Here is a 24,359-nt window from a genome sequence, read left to right on the forward strand (position 1 = left end):
GCACAGGGGACCATATGGGACGCTGGGATTCGAACCATCATCCTTCTCCATGTAAGGCAAATGCCTTACCTTACCTCCATGCTATCTCTCTGGCCCCTGATATCTCCTTCTTATCCAAAACTTAAACCTGTTCCAATAGGTCCCTCAAAAAAAAAAAAAAAAATCACCTACACCATTGACACCCCCCCCACACACACACACACACTTGGCAGTGCTCAGGAATTACTCCTGGCGGTCTCGAGGAATCTATATGGGATGCTTGGGATTAAACTTGGGTAGGCTGTGTGCAAGGCAAGCACCCTACCTGCTGTGCTGTACTATCACTCTATCCCTGAATTATTGTTGGGGACCAAACAGCCACTCTTAGGCATCTATTGCTTATCTTAGGTATAAACCATTGCTCTTAGTAATGTTGGGTCACAAAGGCAATGCCCAGTAGTACTGAAGGCGGAAACATGCAGTGTCGGGTGTCACACTTGGGGTTTCGTGCGACAGCCTAGTGAGCTATGTCTCCTTAGTTTTATTCCTATTATTTTCTGCAGAAGATTCTATATAAAAAGATGTGCCTGAATATGGCTTGCTGATTATTTTCTGCAAATAATATTTGTGTGCTGAGTCCACAAGGGTTGTCTCTGTTTCTTAACAGATTAAGTAAGATACTATGGCCCAGAAGGTGAAAGCATTTTATGTTTGACCCTATAAAAGTTTGCTAACTTGTGATTTATAGTATCAAATTCAATTTGAAACCTATTTGCATTATCACGCTACAGTGAACTGTGTCATAACCTTTGGGCCTACTAATTAATCCTATACTTTAAATGAATTTATGTCACTGGCCAGGTACTTGTTCTTGCTGAGAAGCAATCTAGGTCTTTAAGGTTTGCAGGGTTAGCATAGTCCCATAGTGATTACATACTGGCCACAAGACAACACGAGCCAAAGTAAACGTCAAATATTTCCGTTATGTTAGCAGTCTCTAGGGTATTTCTAAGGTTCAAAGGCAGGCTTTCCAACCTTTAGCCAACTCTAAGCAATATTCTAATCTATAAAACGGATCTTATGACGAGAAGCAAAATATTTTATAATCCCACTTTAGAAATCTAAGTTCTAGCTAAATCAGCAATGTTTAAGCAGACTTAAATACTTATCAGCCTGTTTGAGGGCTGAGCTATTTTGACAGTTTTATTTGTTTAATTTTAAATGAAAAGGTTTATCAGAAGCCAGCACATGAGTTAATTTTTTAAAGTTTTTATAATGTCTAAAGAAACATGTACAATAAATAGCACAAGGATTCTGATGCTACTGACTTGACTTAAAAAACTTAATATAAGGAGGCCCCTTCTTTTAACACACTGGCCTTTTGACAGCCAATAAAGCGATTTTAATAGAGGGAAGATCAAGCTAGAGCTTTCTTCTCTTACCTTCAGAATCTCATACATATAAAATCGAATATCGTAGTCTGTTAATGTCTGGTACAATTGCTGTTAAAGAAATATATAACATTTAAGCCATAAAATACTGATAAAAGGCAATTTCTCATCCTCACTGATAGCAATTCAAATTAAGACCTGGCTCATTTTCCCTTGTTCCAAGATGTGTCTCTTCATTGGTCTCTATTTTTCCAACATAACATCCATTTTACTGATTCATTCATTGATTGCTTTCCTCACAGTGGTGTTCAGTTTTTTTATTTTGTTTTGTTTTTGGGTCACACCCAGCAGTACTCAGGGGTTTCTCCTGGCTCTATGCTCAGAAATTGCTCCTGGTGGGCTAGAGGGACTATATGGAATGCCGGGATTCAAACCACCGTCCTTCTGCATGCAAGGCAAACGCCCTATCTCCATCTATCTCTCCGATCCCATGCTCAGTTTATTCCCAGCTTTGTGCTGAGGTGATAACTATAGAGAGAGAGATTATAAGATGCTGGGGATTGAACTGGGTCAGTTGCATAGAAGGCAAACGCCCTGCCGATTGCAACAGCACTTAGGCCCCATGTTCACTGCGTTTAAATTTCAAGCAAGTGGGGCCGGGCGGTGTCGCTGGAGGTAAGGTGCCTGCCTTGCCTGCCCTAGCCTAGGATGAACTGTGGTTCGATCCCCCGGCGTCCCATATGGTCCCCCAAGAAGCCAGGAGCAACTTCTGAGCGCATAGCCAGGAGTAACCCCTGAGCGTCACAGGGTGTGGCCCAAAAACCAAAAAAAAAAAAAAAAAAATTCAAGCAAGCTGTACTATTTCTCCAGCAGCCCCACCCTTCCTTTTGTTCTTCAAATACCTCCAGACTTTATAATAGCATTTTTAGCAGTTTCCGGTAGGGAACTAAATCATCTTTGGCTTACGTTGCAGGTTTTGCTGATCACCAGAAAAAAGGCAAATGGGTTGTTGTCAAATTTATAAACTTGGGGCTGGAGCGGTGGTGTAGCAGTAGGACGTTTGCCTTGCACACGGCTGATCTAGGATGGATTGCAATTTGATCTCCCGGTGTCTCTTATAGTCCCCCAAGCCAGGAGAGATTTCTGAGCGCATAGCCAGGAGTAACCGCTGAGCTTACCAGGTGTGGCACAAAAACCAAAAACAAAACAAATCTATAAATTTTTTTGGTTCATAATGACTTGAATTTTTAGCATATTTTTCCTTCAAAAGTTCATTTTAGGGGCCCGGAGAGATAGCACAGCGGCGTTTGCCTTGCAAGCAGCTGGTCCAGGACCAAAGGTGGTTGGTTCGAATCCCGGTGTCCCATATGATCCCCCGTGCCTGCCAGGAGCTATTTCTGAGCAGACAGCCAGGAGTAACCCCTGAGCACCACCGGGTGTGGCCCAAAAACCAAAAAAAGAAAAAAAAAAGTTCATTTTAGGGCCGGAAAGATAACACAGTGGTAGGGCGTTTGCCTTGTATGTGGCCAACCCAGGACGGACCTGGGTTCGATACCCGGCATCCCATATGGTTCCCAAGCTAGGAACTATTTCTGAGTGCATAGCCAGGACCCCAACAACAAGAAGTTCATCTTAACATTTAGCTGTTCTTAAACAATTCTCTCATGTCTAAGCTTAGAAAGAATTTAGTCCTTGATTTAGAAGCAAACCAACAAATAAAAAGCTCAGACAGAATTACCCTATAAATAGTATTCCAATATTAAATTATATGAAGTTCCCAAGTTTATTTATCTGATGCTCTCTTCATAAGGCTACTATAGTCAGCAGTTTTGACTAAAAATGTTTATATTTCTTTCATATTTCTGAGGATTCTGGAGCCCAGACATTTTTTCTCTGCACTTTGTAGCTGTTTCCTGCAGTCTGAGGCTGACTCCCAAGTAAATGTTTAGAAGCCCATAAAACGATTCCTGCCTTTAAGCAGTCCTTTGACAACATTCTCCTAAGCCACCACTTGTATTTCCGTACTATAAAAGGTGCTTATTTTTTTGGGCCACAATATGGGATGCCAGGGATTGAATGTGGGTCCATTCTGGGCTGGCCGCTGGCAAGGCACATACCCTTTCACTGTGCTATCTATCGCTCCAGCCCCTTAAAAGGTGCTTTTGCATAGTCCGTTTATGAGAGGCCAGAGCGATAGTATAGTGGTAGGGCGTTTGCCTTACACGTAGCCAACCTGGACAGACCTCAATTCCTGGCATCCCATATAGTCCCTTGAGCCTGCCAGGAGTGATTTCTGAATGTAGAGAGCTAGAATAACCTCTGAGCACTGCTGGGTGTGGCCCCCAAAACAAAAGTAAATAAATAATGAAATTATAAAGAGCCCATTTATGAGTGGAAATCAAAATCACAATTTAGTCACTGTGATAGTCAACAAATGATTGTATTATGACTCCCAAATCAGTTTTTCTTGGTATAGAGCAGCGATAGCTAACTTTTTGAGCCCGAGTGCCCAAACTGCCGCACAAAACCAAAGAATTTCCTCAAAAGTGCCAGCACGTCAATTAAATCTTAAAGACAAGATTTTAGTATCTAAAAACGAAGCGGCACGTGCTGCATATCTTAATTTCGAACCTTCTCGCATGCCAGCTGCAAGGCCTTTGCGTGCCAGTTTCGCCATCATGGGTATAGTCACATTTTGTTGTTGTTATTGAGCCACACCAGGCAGTGCTTAAGTGATACTCCTGACTCAGGAATTACTCTTGACAGTGGTTGTGGGACCATACAATATGGGATGCTTGGGATTGAACTCAGGTAGCCACATGCAAAGAAAGCACTTTATACTCGCTGTTGTACTACTTAGTGCTCTAGCCCCAGTATAGTCAATTTTAATATTTATTCTAATTAGAAAGAAAACACTGGGGGCCGGGAAGGTGGCGCTAGAGCTAAGGTGTCTGCCTTACAAGCGCTAGCCAAGGAACGGACCGCGGTTCGATCCCCCGGCGTCCCATATGGTCCCCCCAAGCCAGGGGCGATTTCTGAGCACATAGCCAGGAGTAACCCCTGAGCGTCAAACGGGTGTGGCCCAAAAACCAAAAAAAAAAAAAAAAAAAAAAAAAGAAAGAAAACACTGAATAACCTTTATGTACCCTTTCCAAAGAGATGCTGGTGATTTGAAAAGAAGCATGTCCATCAACAAGATCATAGCATTAAGTGGTTATCAATGTCCTTTCAAAGTCACCAGTTATTTTTTTGTCTTGGGTCACACCCAATAGTGCTCAGGGGACCATATGGAATGCTAGGGATCAAACCCAGGTAGGCCATGTGCAAAGTAAGTGCCCTACCTGCAGTACTATTTCTATTTTGGGATTGCACCCAGGTACTCAGAACTGACACTAAGCTCATTCCAGGAAGGGCTCAGGAGAACACATGTGATGCTGGGATCAAACCTGTTTGGCTACATGCAAAGATAGTGCCTTATCTGCTCTAGTATTGCTCTGGCCTTAAAAGTTAGTTATGAATTGGGGCTAGAGAGATAGCACAGTGCGTTTGCCTTGCAAGCAGCCGATCCAGGACCTAAGATGGTTGGTTCGAATCCCGGGGTCCCATATGGTCCCCCGTGCCTGCCAGGAGCAACCCCTGAGCACCGCTGGGTGTGGCCCCAAAACAAACAAACAAACAAACAAAAAAACAAACAAAAAAGCTATGAATTTAAAGTACTTTTTGGAGGGAGAGGACTAGAGGCACACTTCTAGTGACATCAGGGATTACTCTGAGCTCTGTACCCAGGAATTATTTCTGGTGGTGTTTAGGGTGACAGGAATCAAACTTGGATCAGTCATGTGCAGGAAAGCACTCTACCCACTATACTATTTCTCCTGACCCCTTTAAAATAGTTCTTCCAGCAAAAGAATTCACCTATTTATTGATACCTTTCTAGTATTGGACAAATACAAAGGCAAGTCAAATACCTTTGCAATGTGTAACTCAATAGTGCTCATATTCTTCTGTTGTACTAGGCCTGAGAATTGTATGAAGTAGACCACTCTATGGGCAGGATGTCAGAGATATCAGTTGTGAAGACTATTACATTTTATATTATCCTTTCCAATTCACCTCCTTTAAAATCTAGGGATCAGATTTCCTGAGGAATACTAAGGTATCTTAGTTTTCACAAACAGAATATAGCTGTTGTCATTGCTTTTCTTTTCTTTTCTTTTTTTTTTTTGAGGCGAGATTGGGGTAACACCCGGCGGCACTCAGGTGTTAGGCGCTCTTAGCTCTGTGTTCAGAAATTACTCCTGGTAGGTCGGTGGACCATATGGGATAACGAGGATCAAACCCTAGTTGGCTGTGTGCAAGGCAAATACCCTACCTTCTGTGCTATCGCTCGCTCCGGCCCCAGCTGTCTTATAAAAGCAAAATGTCCTGAAGCCAGATCCTAACTCAACATGTATACTGCTACTTTTATTAGGTATGACTTCAGCAGAAAATCAAATGAATGTTAAATACGGTGAGAAGTGTACTCCTTATTAAAAAGAGCATTCAACAAAAGGGCTAAATAACTAGGTGTGACAGTGGTCACTGTTTCTATAGAAACTAAGTTAAGGCTTCAAATAGCTTGAAATGATTAGTGACAGACAGACATACCTTGAAGTCTGTGTTGTTTACGTGTTCAAAAACCAAGGCAGGGGTTCGTGACTAGGGAAAAGAAAAAGAAAACACACATTAGCAATAGACCTTGTAGCCTTGTGGGCACAATGTGTATAGATGTGATATGGTGCATGGGGCAGTCCTTGCCTCAGTAGTAGGAAGCCCTCTATTGCTACAAGCCCTCCCCACGCTAGTCATCACCACACTTAGGTCATTTTGGGGGGATGGATTTCAAACAGAAGACATGGAGCTGAAGTCTCACCAGGCTCTAGGCAGCCCGACAATGCGCCCATCGCCCATCGGCATCGGACCTGAGTTTGCAAAATGGATTAACACATTTCAGTTTCCAGTGCTATCAGTCTCTTAGCCTAGAAGAATAAGAAATAGTCTGTGGGTGGAGGTCTCTTTGAAAGAAAGACCCAATCTAGTTCAAAGTCAAACTGATAAAGCACTTTCAGAGCAGGACTTGACAGTGGAGGAAGAAATAGAGAGGGTAGTTGTGCTCGAGTCAAAGCTCAGCCCTGGTGGGCCTTGCTAGCATCTACTATACTCACCACAGGGTCTTTTACAATGTCTGCCAATGTAATGATGTTGGGGCCACCTCGCAAATTTTCCAAGATCTTTATCTCACGCTTGATTTTCTTCTTTTTCACTGGCTGAAAGAGAAAATATACAGTAGTAAACCAAACTATTTCAGAGTACTCTAACAAGGAATGTAATACATGTCTTACTTATGAGCTCCTTGAAGGAAGGAAATACGTTAAGAGTCCTTTCTGAACCCCCTCTCCTAGCTCCAGGCACTGTGCAGGTTCTTAGAAAATACTGAATTGAAAAAATAACAATAATAAAAACACCATTCCAAAGGGGGGGAAAAACTTCTGTATAATTAGCTCTAGTGCTCGCTTCAGCAGCATATATACTAAAGTTGTATAATTAGCTCTAACTCCAATACTCAATTAATTTTTAAAAACTAGACAGAACATGAGGCTTATCTTGTAAAATCCTTTCACCATTTAAATGAAACATGGGCTCTTACCATTTCTTATTTATTTATTTATTTATTTATTTTTGGTTTCTGGGTCACACCCAGCAGCGCTCAGGGGTTACTCCTGGCAGACTCAGGGGATCATATGGGATGCCAGGATTCGAACCACTGTCCTTCCACGCAAGGCAAACACACTATCTCCATGTATCTCTCCGGTCCCACCATTTCTTATTCTAAATTCATAAAATACCCTAAAAAAATAGGAAATGTGGGGCTGGAGTGATATAGCACAGCTGTAGGGCGTTTGCCTTGCACATGTCCAACCCTGGATGGAACCCTGGTTCAATTCCTGGCATCCCATGTGGTACCCCAAGCCTGCCAGGAGCAATTTCTGAGCAGAGCCAGGAGTAACCCCTGAGAACTACCAGGTATGACCCAACTCTCCCCCACAAGAGATAAGGAAATGAGTACCAACAGCAAAGAGAAGCAAACTGGTTCTCTCTCCCTCTCTACATAGCATAACTCAATGGATTCAAGGTGGGTCTTGGGAGGCAGCCCACATCATCTCACTACCACTCCATGTATACCTTTGGGCAATGAAAACAGCAATTTCTCCAAATCTTTTATTATGACTAAACGCAGAGGGATTCTTGGGATAATGGTAGAAGGAAAGGACACCCTAGTGGGGGATGTATATTGGAATGTGGTATCCAAGAAACCCTACCACTGACATCACTGTAAAATTATAAGGTACAGGGGCCTGAGAGATAGCATGGTGGTAGGGTGTTTGCCTTTCATGCATAAGGACGGTGGTTTGAATCCCAGCATCTCATATGGTCCCCCATGCTTGCCAGGAGCGATTTCTGAGCTCAGGAGTAACCTCTGAGCACTGCCGGATGTGACCCAAAAACCAAAAACAACAATAAAACAAAAAACAAAAAAAAAGAAAGAAAAAAGAAAAAGAAAATTATAAGGTACAATGATTAAAATAAAAATATAACAGTTTAAGAACAGAATGAAAAGAGGATTATTCCTGTAATTTAATCTCTTCATTATAAAAAGACAACTTTCTAACTCTATCTTCATCTACAGTATTCCTTCTAATAAAAAGGTCTTAAATAGTTTTGACCTTAAATATTTACTAAAAAGTCAGATAGTACATCGAGTAGTACTTGCCTTGAACATGTGACCTGGGTTTGATTCCTGGAATTCCCTGAGCACCACCAATAAGCACAGCCAACAGTAAATCCTTGAGCACTGTTGGGTGTGGATCCCTCTCCCAAAAGAAATCAACCAAAAATATTTACTGGGGAGCAGTGAACCTCCACACAAATGAAGCCACAGTATAGCAGGTAAAGCACTAACTTGCCTTGTACCCGAATGATCCTGACACCCTATATGGCTCGCTGAGCACCACCAGGAATAATCCCTAAACAGAGAACCAGGAGTAACTGCATCACCAAGTGTGGTCCCCCCAAAACAAAACACTGTTTGTCTTATAAAACTTTTTTTAATTGGAACAGCAAGTAAAGTACAGCAAGTACAGTAAGTAGAATGCTTGCCTTGCACTCAGCTGACCCACTGAGGTTAAACTCCCAGCACACCCATGACTATCTAAAACCAAGGAAGAGATCACAAAGGGTCACTCAGGAGCACAAAACCAGGAATAGGACCTGAGCACTGACTGCTGGGTATGATCCCTAAACTAAAAATCACATATTTTTTTTAATATTTTATAATAAATGTCAAGAAAAAGTAAATTAAACTCTACATACATTTTCTGGTTTCTCTTTGTAAAACTGTATCAAGCACTACTGGACTTGCAGTGAAGAATTAGAGGATGGGACTGGAGAGATAGTAGTGAGTAGGGCATTTGCCTTGCATGTGGCTGACCTGGGTTCGATCCCCAGCATTCCTGTAGTCCCTCAAGCATTTCCTACCTGGAGCAGGAGCAAACAGGTGTGGTCCCAAAACCAAATTCAAACAAACAAAGTAAGTCAAGAATCAGAGAAAGTCAGAACATTGTGGCAAGTTATTACTCGTTCTTTAATCAAGGCAATTTATATGACACTTATTCTGACATCCTCAACAAGGTTTGTTTGTAACTCCTCTGAGTATTTTTGCTTGTTTATATTTTTGGTTTTTTTTTTTTTTTTTTTTTTTGCCATACCCAGTGATACTCAAAGGTTGCTCCCTGAGTTGCTCAGGAGGACACATGGTGCTAAAGATTAACAGCCAGATTCCTGCATGCAAAAGCAATTTCTCTGGGCCACGATTGATTCTCATATGTAGAGATTAACAATTCTTTGAAAATAGGGCTGTGATGAACCCAGCTCTTGTTGCTAGTTTGTCTGAACCTCTCCGGGATTTGGAACCAGTTCTGTGAACTTAAAAGTGAGCTGGGGGTCTGGGCACCCCCTGGCCCCTCTCAAGGCCAGGAGGGTTGGGAAGACAGCACTGTCCCTCCTGCCACCCATGATGATGGCATGTGAAAGGAATCGCGGGCTCGTGACCACAGCATCTTAGTGTTTGGCTCTGGTGGCAGCTCTTCGGTTATTTTGTTGTGGGGAGGGTGGGGTTTGGGCCACACCCCACGGCGCTCAGAGGTTACTCCTGGCTCTGCACTCAGAAATTGCTCCTGGCAGGCTCAGAATGCTGGAGATCAAATCCGGTTTGGTCCCTGGTTGGCTAGATGCAAGAGGAACACTCTACCTGCTGTGCTATTATCACTCTGGCCCCAGGGTTGCAACCATTCTGGCAAGGCCAGGAGAAGCTTGCTGAGCTCAGGGCAGCTGCTGTGTATGCTCTTTCCTAAAAATTAGACAGTGTCTTCTATTAAATTTTGCTCCCCCCAAAAAAAAAGAAAAATAAAAGCATGGAATAACTAAATAACAGAAATCAATATTAGGCAAGAACAAGAAAGGAGACTGAATATTTACTCTCTTCTTCTGCCACTATTTAGCTATGTCGAGTCATTTGATTTCTCGTTTCAGTTTCCTTATCTGTCAAATATAAAAATAATATCTTCACTTTCAGAGGATATAGTAAAACAAAGCACTTCAAATATCCTTCAAGTATTACTTTAAATAAAATATCTCTTACCTTGAGAATTTTAACAACAACTTTTTCATTATTTGTAATGTTGATGGCTTCAAATACTTCACTGTATTTACCCCGGCCTAACTTTCGGACCAGCTGGTAGTCATCTTGATTTCTGTCAACAAAAGTTACAATGACTTAAAAACTTGAGTTTATTAAGTACTTTAGTTCAGTTTACCAAACTTTACTATCAATAGGAATAAAAGAGGAATTCTAATTTCCATATTAGTTTCACAGAAATTTTTTGTTTTGTTTTTGGGTGACACTCAGGTCTTACTCTTGGGCTGTGTACTCAGTGATTACTCCTCGCTGGGTTCAAGGGACCACACAGGGTGTCAGGCAACAAACCTGGGGTGAGTCACGTGCAAAGACAATCTGCAGGGGATCAAACCCAGGTCAGCAATGTGTGACGTAAACTCCCTACCCCGCTATGTTATCTCTCTGGCCCCAGATTTGATTATCAAATGCTTTTATCTTTTTTTTTTTTGTGTGGTTTTTGGGTCACACCCAGCAGTGCTCAGGGGTTATTCCTGGCTCCAGGCTCAGAAATTGCTCCTGGCAGACACGGGGACCATATGGGGCACCGGGATTCGAACTAATGACCTCCTGCATGAAAGGCAAACGCCTTACCTCCATGCTATCTCTCCGGCCCCAAATGCTTTTATCTTAAGAATATGATTTGTTGGGGGCCGGGCGGTGGCGCTGGAGGTAAGGTGCCTGCCTTGCCTGCACTAGCCTAGGACGGACCGCAGTTCGATCCCCGGGCGTCCCATATGGTCCCCCAAGAAGCCAGGAGCAACTTCTGAGCGCATAGCCAGAAGTAACCCCTGAGCATCACAGGGTGTGGCCCAAAAAAAAAAAAAAAAGAATATGATTTGTGATCAATTTATTACCACTGAGGAAAAAAAATTTAAAGATCCAAATAAGACAGCAGAGAATTAGGGAGCCAACAGGCAAACTGTTTGCCTAGGATAAGAATATGGGCTAAATTCCCATTTTTAAGGGTTTAATTTTCTTCTCATCATAAAGAGACCAACTTTCTGAAAAACTATTTCATCCTTCAGTATCAGGGGACAATATTACTCTCTTCTATTCTCTTGACCTCAAAAACTTTATGTAGGGGGCTGGGGAGATAGCACAGCAGTAAGGTATTTGCCTTGTATTCGGCTGACCCAGGATGGACTTGGGTTCGATTCCCATCATCCCATATGGTCCCCCGAGCCTGCCAGGAGCGATTTCTGAGCAGAGTCAGTAGTAAATGGCCCAAATAACCCCCCCAAATTTATGTAAGAATTTAGTGATTTAAGTCTCTCAAGTTATCAATTCTCACCTAACTGCAAAGCTGATAACTTTTCACCAATTTTGTAAATTAAGTATATATAACCAGAGAAAAGACACTGTAAACCCAATAAAAATGCTAATATGCCAACTAGTAATGCTTTATAAGTATTGTATGCGTTATATTTACATGCATTGCAGTCTGGAAGGTTTCTGAAAAGATTACTCAACAAACCCATAATTGTCATTGCCCTTTGGGTGAAGCAAGCATAGTGAAACAATCAGAAACAATTACCCCCATTCCACCACATGAGACTCGTAATCCCAGTATTCTCGAGGTCTGTGTGTATTAACATCTGTGTAAACTCTGGCCCTGCTTGGCACGGGTCCCGACATATCAGACAGGTTGGCGGACAAAGCTAAACTTGATGTTTGGAGATCTGGCAGTCACCGTGTTGAGAGGCAGCTGGGTTAGACTTTGTTTCAGGTGTTTTCTTCAAACTATAAAAACAAAATTCAGAAAGGCCAGGAATTATTTTTTAAAGTATGTGAGAAGAAACAAAAAGTCATAATAATGGCCTTAACTCTACCTCTCAATCTCTTGTTAATGAAATCTATCAATAGTGTCAACCACATAGGTGTTTCCCATAAAAGGGGAAAAAAAAGCAAACTGATACTGGCTTTAAATGTTATTTGGCACAGTAGTTTGTTGCTTCATCATGAAAAGTTTGGGCACTTGAGACAAACCCATCAAATTATCCTTTTGTGAAAGATGATTGGCAAGCAAGAGCAACACTTTTCTATCAGTCTCTCTCCAAACTCAGAAGTGCTGAAAAGTTTTAGAATGGTGGCAAATCTTAGTACAAATGGTCAGCTTGACTAAACTTGGATAAAATAAAAAAGGAAATAAAGACATTATTGTATAACAAAGTCCAATGTCATTTCATAAAAATCCAAAATCATTTGGGTAATGTTATGTAAAAATCAAAACCCTTGATTACCATTTAGGGGCTGAAGTGGTAGTAAATAGATTAAGAGATAGCAAGTGGAGATTAATCCCTGGCATCCCATAAGCAGGAGGAGTAATTCCTGAGTGTATACCCAGGAGTACTCCTTGAGCATCACAGGGTGTGACTCAAAAAAGAATAAAACGCCATTTGTGACCATTTAGAAAAACATGTTTAGAGGCCAGAGCGATAGCACAGTGGTAGGGCGTTTCCCTTGCACACGGACTTCCTGGGATGCACCGGGGTTCAATCCCTGGTATCCCATAGGGTTCCCCGAGACTGTCAGGAGAGATTTCTGAGTGCAGAGCCAGGAGTAATCACTGAGCGTAGCTGGGTATGGCCCAAACACCAAACAAAAATGTAATGTCGGGCCCGGAGAGATAGCACAGCGGCATTTGCCTTGCAAGCAGCCGATCCAGGACCAAAGGTGGTTGGTTCGAATCCCGGTGTCCCATATGATCCCCCGTCCCTGCCAGGAGCTATTTCTGAGCAGACAGCCAGGAGTAACCCCTGAGCACCGCTGGGTGTGACCCAAAAACCAAAAACCAAAAAAAAAAAAAAAAGTAATGTCATTAATATAGGAGCAAAGCTTCATAAATTTAAAAAAGGCAGTAATATTTATCTTGGCAATAATATTTATCTTAGCTGAATTAGTAATACAAATTCTGAGCAAAAACAGGCAAACTCTTAGAAGCCTTTATATCTCATGCAGTTATCTCCATTCTCTGAAATTCTCATGGAATTTCTTAATTTCTTTCATTTAGCTTTTACTGTATTTTTCATACCTTAAGACGAACACATACTCCCCCTGCCCACAAGATGGGAGGAAAATGCCTATACAACTTATGGAGCGAATGCCGCCCGGAGCTAAAGCCTGAGTGCAGGGGAGGAGAGCATCTACTAACCACTTGACACCTGCAGTGTTATGCCCCTTGATTGCACAAACATACCACATAGGGACAAGCAATTAGGTTAACACACTTACACCATCACATAAAGAACTTTCATTTGATCGTCACTGCAACTTTATTAATATATATAACAAAAAAAAGTATTTAAAAATTTTTTAATTTCCTGGTTTAAAAAAAAGTTAAATAAATGTGTTTTAACCAGCTGTGGACCGGCATATTATAAATATACTTTGGCCTCGAAGGCTGTCTCAAAGTGGCTTAAAGCCATTGTCTCCTAATTGTGTCTTGCGTTGCACCATTTGCTTTAGAATATTTTTTCCCTTGTTTTCCTCGTCTAAAATCTATGTGCATCTTATCTTATGGTCAGGTGTGTCTTATAGAGCAAAAAATGCACTGTGTCCAGAAGCCATAAATTGAGGATGCAACACATGCACGCTACCTTCACCTCATTAAAAGAAAACACTGGATAAACAGAAAACCAGGAAATCTCTATTTCAAAAAAATGTTCTTTTAATAGAACATACCTTGAGCTCTCAAAAAATGTCAATATTATAAAGGACATATAGAGGTTAAACATATTACAACTAAATGTCCTATCCTAAACTGTGCTGGAGGAAGGACGTGCTATAAGATAAATATAAATATCAATCAATTGGGCCCGGAGAGATAGCACAGCGGCGTTTGCCTTGCAAGAAGCCGATCCAGGAACTAAGGTGGTTGGTTCGAATCCTGGTGTCCCATATGGTCCCCCGTGCCTGCCAGGAGCTATTTCTGAGCAGACAGGCAGGAGTAACCCCTGAGCACCGCCAGGTGTGGCCCAAAAACCAAAAAAAATAAAATATCGATCAATTGACAAAACTGAAATTTAGATGGCAGATTAGTAGATACAAGCACACACACAATAAAGCAATAGGATAATGTTCTACAATGGGGACAGAGATGTGCTCAGTGGTCAACTGCATGTGTTGTATGTAAAGGACCTGGGTCCCACTCCAAGTGCCCATGCATATGTGAACATGCACAGACACAAAGCATACTCACGGGCAAAAAAAAATGCCAAACCTAAAAATAAACAAAAATCTCAGACCTACAATAAGCAAAAATCTGGGCAAAAGGTTAATGGCTTTTGTACTTTTTTGTTGTTGAAACACGTCTATTTGTGGAGGTGGAGATTGAGCCCAAGTTTCATGCATATACGATATTCATCTTACTTTGAAATACATTTCTTAAAACCATAGTAAGGGTTACATAAAATGACCAATTTGGATGCATTCAGACTTTTGCTTTGAGACACAGAAAATCCAGGTGGGCTGCATGCAAAATAGGCATGTACTTATTATGCACTACCTGTTGTCATAAACTATAGACATCTCAAATAATATGTGCCAGATATGCACATTTTCTATCTCCTCTTATATGGATTATTCTACTTAATCATCATCACAAAAAGAAATAAACACTGCCATAATTCCAATTTACTATTCCCAGTTTACAGATGGGGAAACTGAAGAAAAGTTAAAATAGTAAAAGACACAAAGCTGACATCCAACCAGACTACAAAACAGGGGTACTGCACTCACCTCACATATCTGGTGAGTATTCTGAGTTAATAAATATAAAGTATAAAATAAACTATGGTTACTTAAGAGAGCTGCAAGAGACATACTACAAAGTACTTCTCTTTCCAATACAGTCTTTAAGTGATGGTTAATTTACCACACCAGCTTTCTTGCCTTAAAACAGGGGTCTCAAACTCAATTTACTTGGGGGCCGCAGGAGGAAAAGTCGGGGTGATCCTTGAGTGCAAAGTCAGTAGTAAACCTTGAACATTGGGGGGTGTGACCCAAACAACTAAAACAAAACAAAACAAAACAAAAAGATTCCTCTAGGGCAGGGCCACAAAATGTTGTACGGAGGGCCCCAAATGGCCCGCAGGCCGTGAGTTTGAGACCCCTGCTAAAAGCTTTCATAGAAAAAGGGAAATTTGGTACTGAAGGTATTGTATTCCATAAGTGTGACATACATTTAAGTGATCCTAAAATACATGAGAGAGCCACAGAATCATAATTTTTCCATTCATAAAAGCCTTGCTTCTGTTCAGCTCAAACTTTCTGGTCAAAGTGGGCAAAAATTAAGAAAGCCTTAAAAATCTCTCTAAATTATTTACATCTTCCCTGGCTAAAACAGTGTCTTTCCCTTCAGTTTTTACATTCTTTTATGGGCATTTTATTTTATGGGTTATTTTCATCTGTGAATCTCCAAACCCTTCCCCTTAGTAAATCACAGGCTGGAGCAAGTGCCTGATCAAGTTCCATCCCTGGAACTTCATATGGTTCCCAGAGCCCGCTAGGAATGATTCCTAAATATTTCTGGATGTGACACCCACCCCCCAAAAACAAAACAATTTTGGTAAATAGGGGACAGAAAGACAGTACAGCAATTAAGGTGTTTGCCTTGCATATGGTTGACCTGGGTTTGACCCCCAAACTAAACCAAAATAAAACAAAAATAGTGAGTATGCCAGGGATACTACTACTTCCATTTTTTTGTTTTTGTTTTTTGTTGGGTCACACTCGGCAGCCCTCGGGAGTTACTCCTGGCTGCATGCTCAGAAACCGCTCCTTGCAGGCTGGGGGACACTATGGGATGCTGGGATTTGAACCAATGACCTTCTGCATGAAAGGCAAACGCCTCACCTCCACGCTATCTCTCTGGCCCGAGGGATGCTTCTTGAGCAGAGCCAGAAATGACCTCTGAACACTGCCAAGTGTGACCCATGGGCAAAAAACGAAGTTGGCAAAATTAACACAATTTAATAACAACAATTTAAATGCAAGAGTGAAAAGCAGTGGAGTTCAAATCCTTACTGTAGCTAAAAGACCTCCAAGTGGGCTTCTTATAAATTAATGACAGTATTTTTTAAAAAATTACAAATTTATTTACTAATTTTATAATTTATTTTTATGAATTAATCATTTTTTTAATTTTTGGTTTTGGGGTCACACCTGGTGACTCAGGGGTTGGGTGTTTGCCTTGCATACAGCTGACCTAGGACTAACCATGGTTCTATCCCCTGGCGTCCCATATGGTCCCTGAGTCATAGGACTGACTGGGGTTCGATCCCACAGCCAGCAGCAGGGAGGGGGAGAGAGAGAGGGGAGGGGGAATGGAGAGAGTGGGAGGGAAGGGGAGGGAGGAGGGAGAGAGACAGACAGACAGACAGACAGACAGACTCTCCTGGCTTGGGGAAACATTTGGAATACTGGGGATCGAAATGAAGTCCATCCTGGGTCAGCCATATGCAAGGCAAATGTACTACTGATGTGCTATCGCTATGTCCCCTGATCACATAGTATTTTTTAAAAATTTTTCTAAAATTTTAATTAAAATATATTTAATGGCACTTCAGATTAAAAAATAATCAAATGAGATTATCTTACTGAAAGGTTTAAAAATGTCAGAACAGGTAGATCATTACTACACTAGCTCCACCAAGTACAGCATATTCTCAGGTCATACATACATAGTCATAGTCTCCAGTTGCCTCTGCTGGCTGCTGGAGGGGGCGGTGCTTCAGCTCAGTCCACAAGTCTCAACTGAAGAGGTAGGCAGCTGAATTGAACTGGATGCCACTGAACTATTTAACCCACAATATTCTGCACTTTGTATGAGACCAACAACAGTGATGATATCTGTAAACTCAGTGATGGTGACAATGCCTATGCTGATAGCCTCACATCAGATACAGCTGAAGCTTTATTTGGACATACATGATGATGATGGGGAATCCAGTTTTGAAGAATTTTAACCTTTGTGATTTAGCTTGATTATCTGTTAAGCTAGTTTTCTGCACTTTATTTAAAGTTATTGTTGTTAGTTTACAGTTTTGCTTTAGCAATAAAAATCGAAAAACATCTAACCTACTGATTCCTCAAGTATTGTAATTCTTTTGGGTATATATTTTTACTTTTGAAATTTACCAGTGGCTGCTGTATTTTCCACCTCGGCTTATACTTGAGTCACTAAGTTTTCCTAGTTTTTTTTTTTTTTTTTTTTTTTTTTTTTTTTTTTTTTTAAATTTTTATTTTTAATTATGAGAACAAGGGTGCAAAGTAAGAGGACAAGGTAAAGTTACAGTGGAAGGACAATCACCCATAACATAATTCTCAGAAGTCCCCTTGCTGATATATTAACTTTGAAATTTCAGCCAAAGAACATTAAGATAAATAACACAGAATCCATGTACAATTACTTTGTCCCTCAAGTCCCCAGATTGTAATACATTATAATATTTCTTAACAGTACACAAGGCAATCTAAAGCCATAAAACTTACGTAACTCCTTAAACATTACAGGCATAGTATTTTCTTACATTTCCATATACATGCATATTAGCTTAAGTTAACCTCAAATTTTAAGTGAGTTCTTTTTAAGGATTAGAGTTAAAGGAGCACAGTAAGAATGGTGTTAGAGTGGCAATTGTTGTTTGCATAGGCTCACCAAAATATGAGGAACATGGAAAGAAATAACCTTGGCCTAAGTACAAAGAGACCAGACCCCTGAAGTTTCCTGGCACAAGACCAAGTCTAGGCTCCAAGCAAGCTAGATCGTCCAATCCAATACATTGTCTGTAGTGCCAACACACTTTTATTTTTCACACAGTCTCTGTTGTTGGTATCATGTTTCTGTATTAAAGATCCTGGAATCTGCATATCTTACATTGAAGTCAGGACGTGGAGCATCCTCTCCTTTCACCTCACAATCAAAGGGCAATGCAGGGAGCCCTGTCCTGTAAGCCGGTCGTTGTTGTTGTTAAGTCTTCTCAGTGTTAAGGGAAGTCTCTTTTGAGCAGGTCGAAGTCTGAGCAGTGTAGGTCTTCCATGGTAGAGGATTGCTTCCAAGTGATGTTATAGACCAGCCTGGATGTTTCGTGGATGGCTTTCCTGGTTCAGGGGAGAATGGAATATGCCCTTTCTTCTGACGTCTGTGCCAGGTCGTTATGTCAATGTTCAGGGTGTAAGGTCCCTTTGCACTACAAGGTTTGTGTGTTCTAATCTCTATTAGATAGGATCTTATTTGTATTTATACTATTTTCCCATTTTAATGTGCCTATGCAAATAAGAAGCAATGCCACATGGTGTTATTGGCGCGTATGGGGGCCATAAGAACAATTACAATGATTCCATTGACATGATTCAATCATAAGCATTAAACTGGGGGACTCTTCCACCAAAATTCCTTGTTAAACAGCTCAAAAAGAGAACATAAAAAGTGGTTAGAATCATCACTATATAAGACAACATTTAGTAAGAATTATAGCTGTCAGAGAAAAAACACAAAATATTCTAAAGAAATACGTGTCCATTTTATGTATCTTGAAACAGTTTGGGGTTGTCATACACAATGCACAGCTTTGGACTGTGATTACGATTCTACACTACTGAAGTTAAAAAGAGAAAACTAGATTAGTGATGTTTGAGAAGGGGTTAGAGAGTTAAGGAGTGAAAAAGAGCTTTGTAGGGGTGTGGGAAAGGGGAGAATACAAAATAAACATTCTGTGTACGGAAAACATAACATAAGAATAAGGGATATTCTGAATACATGAAATACATGAAGTACGCGCGGGGGCGTAAGCCCCCGCGCGGTTCTGTAGTTTTTGGATGCCTAGGGAGGAATTTCTCACCCCCTCCCCCCAAGGCCCGATTAACCAGGCGTGGCCCTGAAGACCCGCCTGGTGTAGGGGGAATCATGCTCTCCTGGACAAAGTGGTCAGCCCAGGGTCCTATGGCTAGCTGTCCTGCCCAGAGCCCCCATCATACCAGTCAAAAGCCCACGAAATCCTGGCATGTGGAGTGTTCTGGTCCCAGCCGAGCCTCTGTGGTTTTTGGATGCCTAGGAAGGATTTCTCACCCCCTCCCCCCAGGGCCCGATTAACCAGGCGTGGCCCTGAAGACCCGCCTGGTGTGGGGGAATCTTGTTCCCCTGGACTAAGTGGTCAGCCCAGGGGTCCTATGGCTAGCTGTCCTGCCCAGAGCCCCCAACATACCAGGCAAACACACCAAGAAATCCTGGCATTCGGAGTGTTCTGGGCCCAGCCAAGGCTCTGCAGTTTTTGGATGCCTAGGGAGGAATTTCTCACCCCCTCCCCCCAAGGCCCGATTAACCAGGCGTGGCCCTGAAGACCCGCCTGGTGTGGGGGGAATCATGCTCTCCTGGACAAAGTGGTCAGCCCAGGGTCCTATGGCTAGCTGTCCTGCCCAGAGCCCCCATCATACCAGTCAAAAGCCCACGAAATCCTGGCATGTGGAGTGTTCTGGTCCCAGCCGAGCCTCTGTGGTTTTTGGATGCCTAGGAAGGATTTCTCACCCCCTCCCCCCAGGGCCCGATTAACCAGGCGTGGCCCTGAAGACCCGCCTGGTGTGGGGGAATCTTGTTCCCCTGGACTAAGTGGTCAGCCCAGGGGTCCTATGGCTAGCTGTGTTTTCCTAGTTTTTAAGGTAAAATGGGGGGGGGGGGGTCTGGCTTATACTAGAGTATATATGGTAATGGGGCTTGGTGCAATAGTAGCACAGGGGGTAGGGAATTTGTTTTAAAAAACCAACCAAACAACCAACCAACAGGATTTGAGCCAGTCATCCTATATGATCCTCTGAGCCTGCCAGGAGTGATTCCTTAATGTAGAGCCAGGAGTAACCCTTGACTCTGCCAGGAGTAGCCCCAAAACAAACAAAAAATAAGCAAGCAAAAATTTTATGAGGTAATGGTTCTAATTTTTTTTGTTTTTGGACCACCCACAACAGTGCTTAGGTGTTACTCCTAGCTCTACACTCAAGATCATTCGTGGTAGGGTCCCAGGGATCAAACAAGGATCAGTGCATGCAAGGCAAACGTCCCATCCATTGTATTATTGCTCAGGCACCCAAATTTTTATTTTTCTTTAAAATATAAAAAATTCAGCAAGGTGTGGAAATGACATTACCAAGTGAAACCAAACTTTTCCTCAGAATCACTTGCTCATTGGGAAATATTTCCTAGTTCCTATTTAAAAATCCCAATTACTTTTCTTACCCAATCTTTCCATGAATATGAGGCTTTATAAATCTCCGTAAAGAGCACAGCAAACTAGTCACTAATAAAACTCCAGAGAATCTCAGTTATTTGACTGATTCTGCAGCTTTGTGTACCAGCTGGGGCTTTATTATGAAATAGTGAACTTCTTTCTTCACTGAGAGGATGTTTTATAGTAACTTAGGAGGTGCTTCACTTTACTATAAGTACACCAAACAATTTCAAATGGTTGTCCTTTCATTAATGGGAGAATAAAACAAAAGGTTTCTAAACTAAGGCTTATTTCGGATAGGGGCTTGAGAAAGAATATAGCAGGTAAGGAAACTGGTGGTACTCCTCTGTGCTCAGGGTTCACTTCTGGCAGCTTAGGCAGCCATATGGGATGCTAGGGATTGAACCCAAGTTAGCCACATGTAGGACAAGTGCCCAACTTACTGCACTATCCTCCAGCCTTTGTGACCACACTTTGATTTTTTGTTTGTTTGTTTGTTTGTTTTTGGGCCACACGCTCAGGGGACCATATGGGATGCCGGAGATTGAACCCAGGTCAGTTCCGGGTTGGCAGCGTGCAAGGCAAATGCCCTACCGCTGTAATACCACTCCAGCCCCATTACTACCCCTTAAAGGTCTAAAAGCAGCCATCACACCTCAGTAACCCTTCAAAAATAAATTCACAACCATTCTAATTCAGAGCTTATTATTTTATCTTTTCTCATCATACAAAGTAGCTCTACTGGCTGGAGAGTTAATTCAATGGGCTGAGGTTATATTTTGAATGCAGGAGGCCTGAATTCAATCCATGATACAACATGGCCCCCAAACACCAGCAGGAGTGAGAGGAGAGAGGAAAGACAGGAAGGAGGGGAGGAGAGACACCCTCTGAACCATACTTGGTATAGCCCGAGAACAAAATAAATCTGTTCTAATATATGTCACAAAAGCATATGCCAATAAGGGGCAGCAAGAGAATGGATGTAGATGAATGATCCCTTCAAGTGTTTAGAACTCCTTAGTTTTCAAATTAAGAAACGAAATTTTTTATTTTTCTAGGCCTTCCACAATATTGCTGGAATCTACTAAAGCTATACTCTAAGGTGCTAGGAAGGTCATATGGTGCCTGGAATTGACACCAGATACATGTTCCAGCTTTGAACTATTTCCCCAGACCTAGAAATCAGGATGTTGGCAGTTTTCCTGCTTTCAGTAATGATGGTCTAAGCTATTTAGGTCAGAACTAAATAGAAGAGTGAGAACTAAAGGGAATGGATAGATTAAACCCATATTTTAAAAAATATATTGGGGCTCCCTATGGGTTCTCAGACCCCAAGAGCCACACCTTGCAATAATTAGCCAGAGGAGCTGTTACTGAGGGTAGGAGGAGGGGAGATGATACAGAACTGGGCATAAAATTCAGGGCCTTAATCAGCAGTTTCCCCAGCCCTCTCGCATATCCCTTAGACTTACAACAAAAAGTGAATAGACAAAACAAAGAAATCGAAAGGATCTTTGATAGCTGAAAATTAAAAATTATGTTCACGAAAATACCAAAATAACTGGCACTCATAAGTGTACTTACTAGGAGATCTTCTCCATAAAAGGCTAAGATAAGGCTTCAGAGGCTTACAGAGTTGTTTTGGGGTCAAGCCAGGTGGTGCTCAAACTTGCTCCTGGCTCTAAGCTTAAGCTAAAGGACCTCTCCTAGAAAAGACTGATGTTTATGTGAATTGACCTTAATACATTCAAGAAGACTTTACAGGTGTAGGAGTACTTCCCATTTAGTTTCCAGATTTAGGATTTTTGTTTTTGTTTGGGTTATACCACTGGTTTTCAGAGTTTACTTCTGGCTCTGAAATCAGAGATCCCTCCTGGTGAAGCTTAGTGGAAGATATGGGGTAGCCAGGATGCAAGAAAGAGTGGAGGCCCTATGGAGGAAATATTTAGATCTGAAGTATTTTTAAGTCAAGTTTTTTTTTTTCTAAAGTGGGTGATAAAGTCCCCCACTCTAGGAGGCTGAGTGCTTCTTGTTCACTAAAATAGGGTAATTTCCAGGAAAGGCATGCGCGCGCGCGCACACACACACACACACAAAATTTTTTTTTGTTCATCTCTTGAGACATTACCCTGCAGAAATACCCAAGTGAGTTCTCTAAGAAAAGCATCTTGCTCTATACATCAAATTAGTTCTATAAATATTTTTTCAAGGGAACAGAGGATAGTACAGCAGTTAGGATGTTTGCCTTGCATATGATCAGCTGGGTCAATTTCCCAGCATTCACTGTGGCTTATCATTGCACCACCCAGAGTGATTGCTGAGTGCAAAGAGTAAACCAGAGCATCACAGGGTATGGCCCCCAACAAAAACAAAACAAAAACCTCAAACACAGTATCTACTTGTAATCAAAGACAATTAGTATTTAGGAACAATTGTAAAAACTGACAGAATACAAAACGACCTAACGAGTCTTTTAGTCTAAGCAGGCTAAACTAAAACGAAAACCTGAGGTGGTCAATGGTTACAGAATGGAAATTAAAATTTCAAAAGAACCTGCAGGAATAAGCAGCTTTAAAAATTAAGGAAGGACAAGAGAAGATAGTAATAGCAAGTAAGGCACTTGCCTTGCAAGTGGTCAACCTGGGTTCCATTCCTGGTACCGCAATATGGTATGATCCCTGAGCACAGAACAAGGACTAAGCCCTAAGCATTGAAGGTTGTGGTTCCAAAACAAAAAAACAAACAGTGGTAGGACGTTTGCATTACTTGCACTCGGTCAACCTGGGATGGACCCTGGTTTGTTCCCGGCATCCCATATGGTCCCCCGCACCTGCCAGGACCAACATCTGAGTGCAGAGCCAGTCGTAAACCCTGAACATTGCTGAGTGTGACCCAAAAGCCACCCCCCCAAAAAAAAAGGGCAAGCTATGGTACACACACACTCCAAATTACTATTTGGCCATAAGAAAAGATGAAGTTATGAAATTTGCTCCTACAAGGATGGATCTCAGGAATACCATGCTGAGTAAAATGAGTCAGAGGGAGGACAGAAATAAAATGACCTCTCATATGAGATATATAAAGAAACAAAGTAGGAGACTATCTAATGCTGACAAAAAAGGGAAACAAAGTTCTGGAGATCTGTAGAATTAGTAAGAAACTTATCACGAGGGGTGGGGAAGGGAGATCAGGACAGCGACCATTAGAAGTGGCCACTTTGGGGCCCAGAGAGATAGCACAGCGGCGTTTGCCTTGCAAGCAGCCGATCCAGGACCAAAGGTGGTTGGTTCGAATCCCGGTGTCCCATATGGTCCCCCATGCCTGCCAGGAGCTATTTCTGAGCAGACAGCCAGGAGTAACCCCTGACCACCGCTGGGTGTGGCCCAAAAACCAAAAAAAAAAAAAGTGGCCACTTTGGACAAATACCATGGTAGGACATTTGCCTTGCATGCGGACCAACTAAGGGATCAATCCCTGGCATCTCCTATGGTCCCGAGCCTGCCAGGAGTGATTTCTGAGCAGAGCCAGGAGTGATTTCTGAGCAGAGCCAGGAGTAACCCCTGAGCCCTACTGTGTGCGATCCAAAAACAAAAAGAGATCATATGCAACTGAACCAGGGTCAGCTGCATGCAAAACAAGTGCCGTAACCCTGTACTGTCTCTGACTAATTAACACCTGTTAATCACCAAAAGTATGTAAATATGGATAAACAAAATGAGGTCCATCCTTATAATAGACTACTATTCAGCAACCACTATTCTGTTCTTAGTTATTTTTTTTTTTTTGGTTTTTGGGCCACACCCGTTTGACGCTCAGGGGTTACTCCTGGCTATGTGCTCAGAAATCGCCCCTGGCTTGGGGGGACCATATGGGACACCGGGGGATCGAACCGCGGTCCGTTCCTTGGCTAGCGCTTGTAAGGCAGACACCTTACCTCTAGCGCCACCTTCCCGGCCCCTCTTAGTTATTTTTTAAGAACACTGAAGTGCATGCTAAATG

General features: G+C 42.0%; 1 protein-coding gene across 1 annotated transcript in view; it reads right to left on the minus strand.

Moving 5' to 3' along the window:
- The window catches only part of CSNK2A1 (casein kinase 2 alpha 1), a 53,287-nt gene that overhangs the window by 15,728 nt on the left and 13,200 nt on the right, over positions 1-24,359 (minus strand). The window contains exons 2-6 of the mRNA XM_049779289.1: positions 11,678-11,883; positions 10,108-10,219; positions 6,575-6,676; positions 6,018-6,068; positions 1,422-1,481 (exon numbers count right to left, since the gene is read on the minus strand). Coding sequence (XP_049635246.1) covers positions 1,422-1,481; positions 6,018-6,068; positions 6,575-6,676; positions 10,108-10,219; positions 11,678-11,778 — 426 coding nt within the window. The 5' untranslated portion in view covers positions 11,779-11,883. The remainder of the gene's footprint in view (positions 1-1,421; positions 1,482-6,017; positions 6,069-6,574; positions 6,677-10,107; positions 10,220-11,677; positions 11,884-24,359) is intronic.

Source organism: Suncus etruscus, chromosome 9 (assembly GCF_024139225.1).
Source record: "Suncus etruscus isolate mSunEtr1 chromosome 9, mSunEtr1.pri.cur, whole genome shotgun sequence".
Lineage (NCBI taxonomy): Eukaryota > Metazoa > Chordata > Mammalia > Eulipotyphla > Soricidae > Suncus > Suncus etruscus.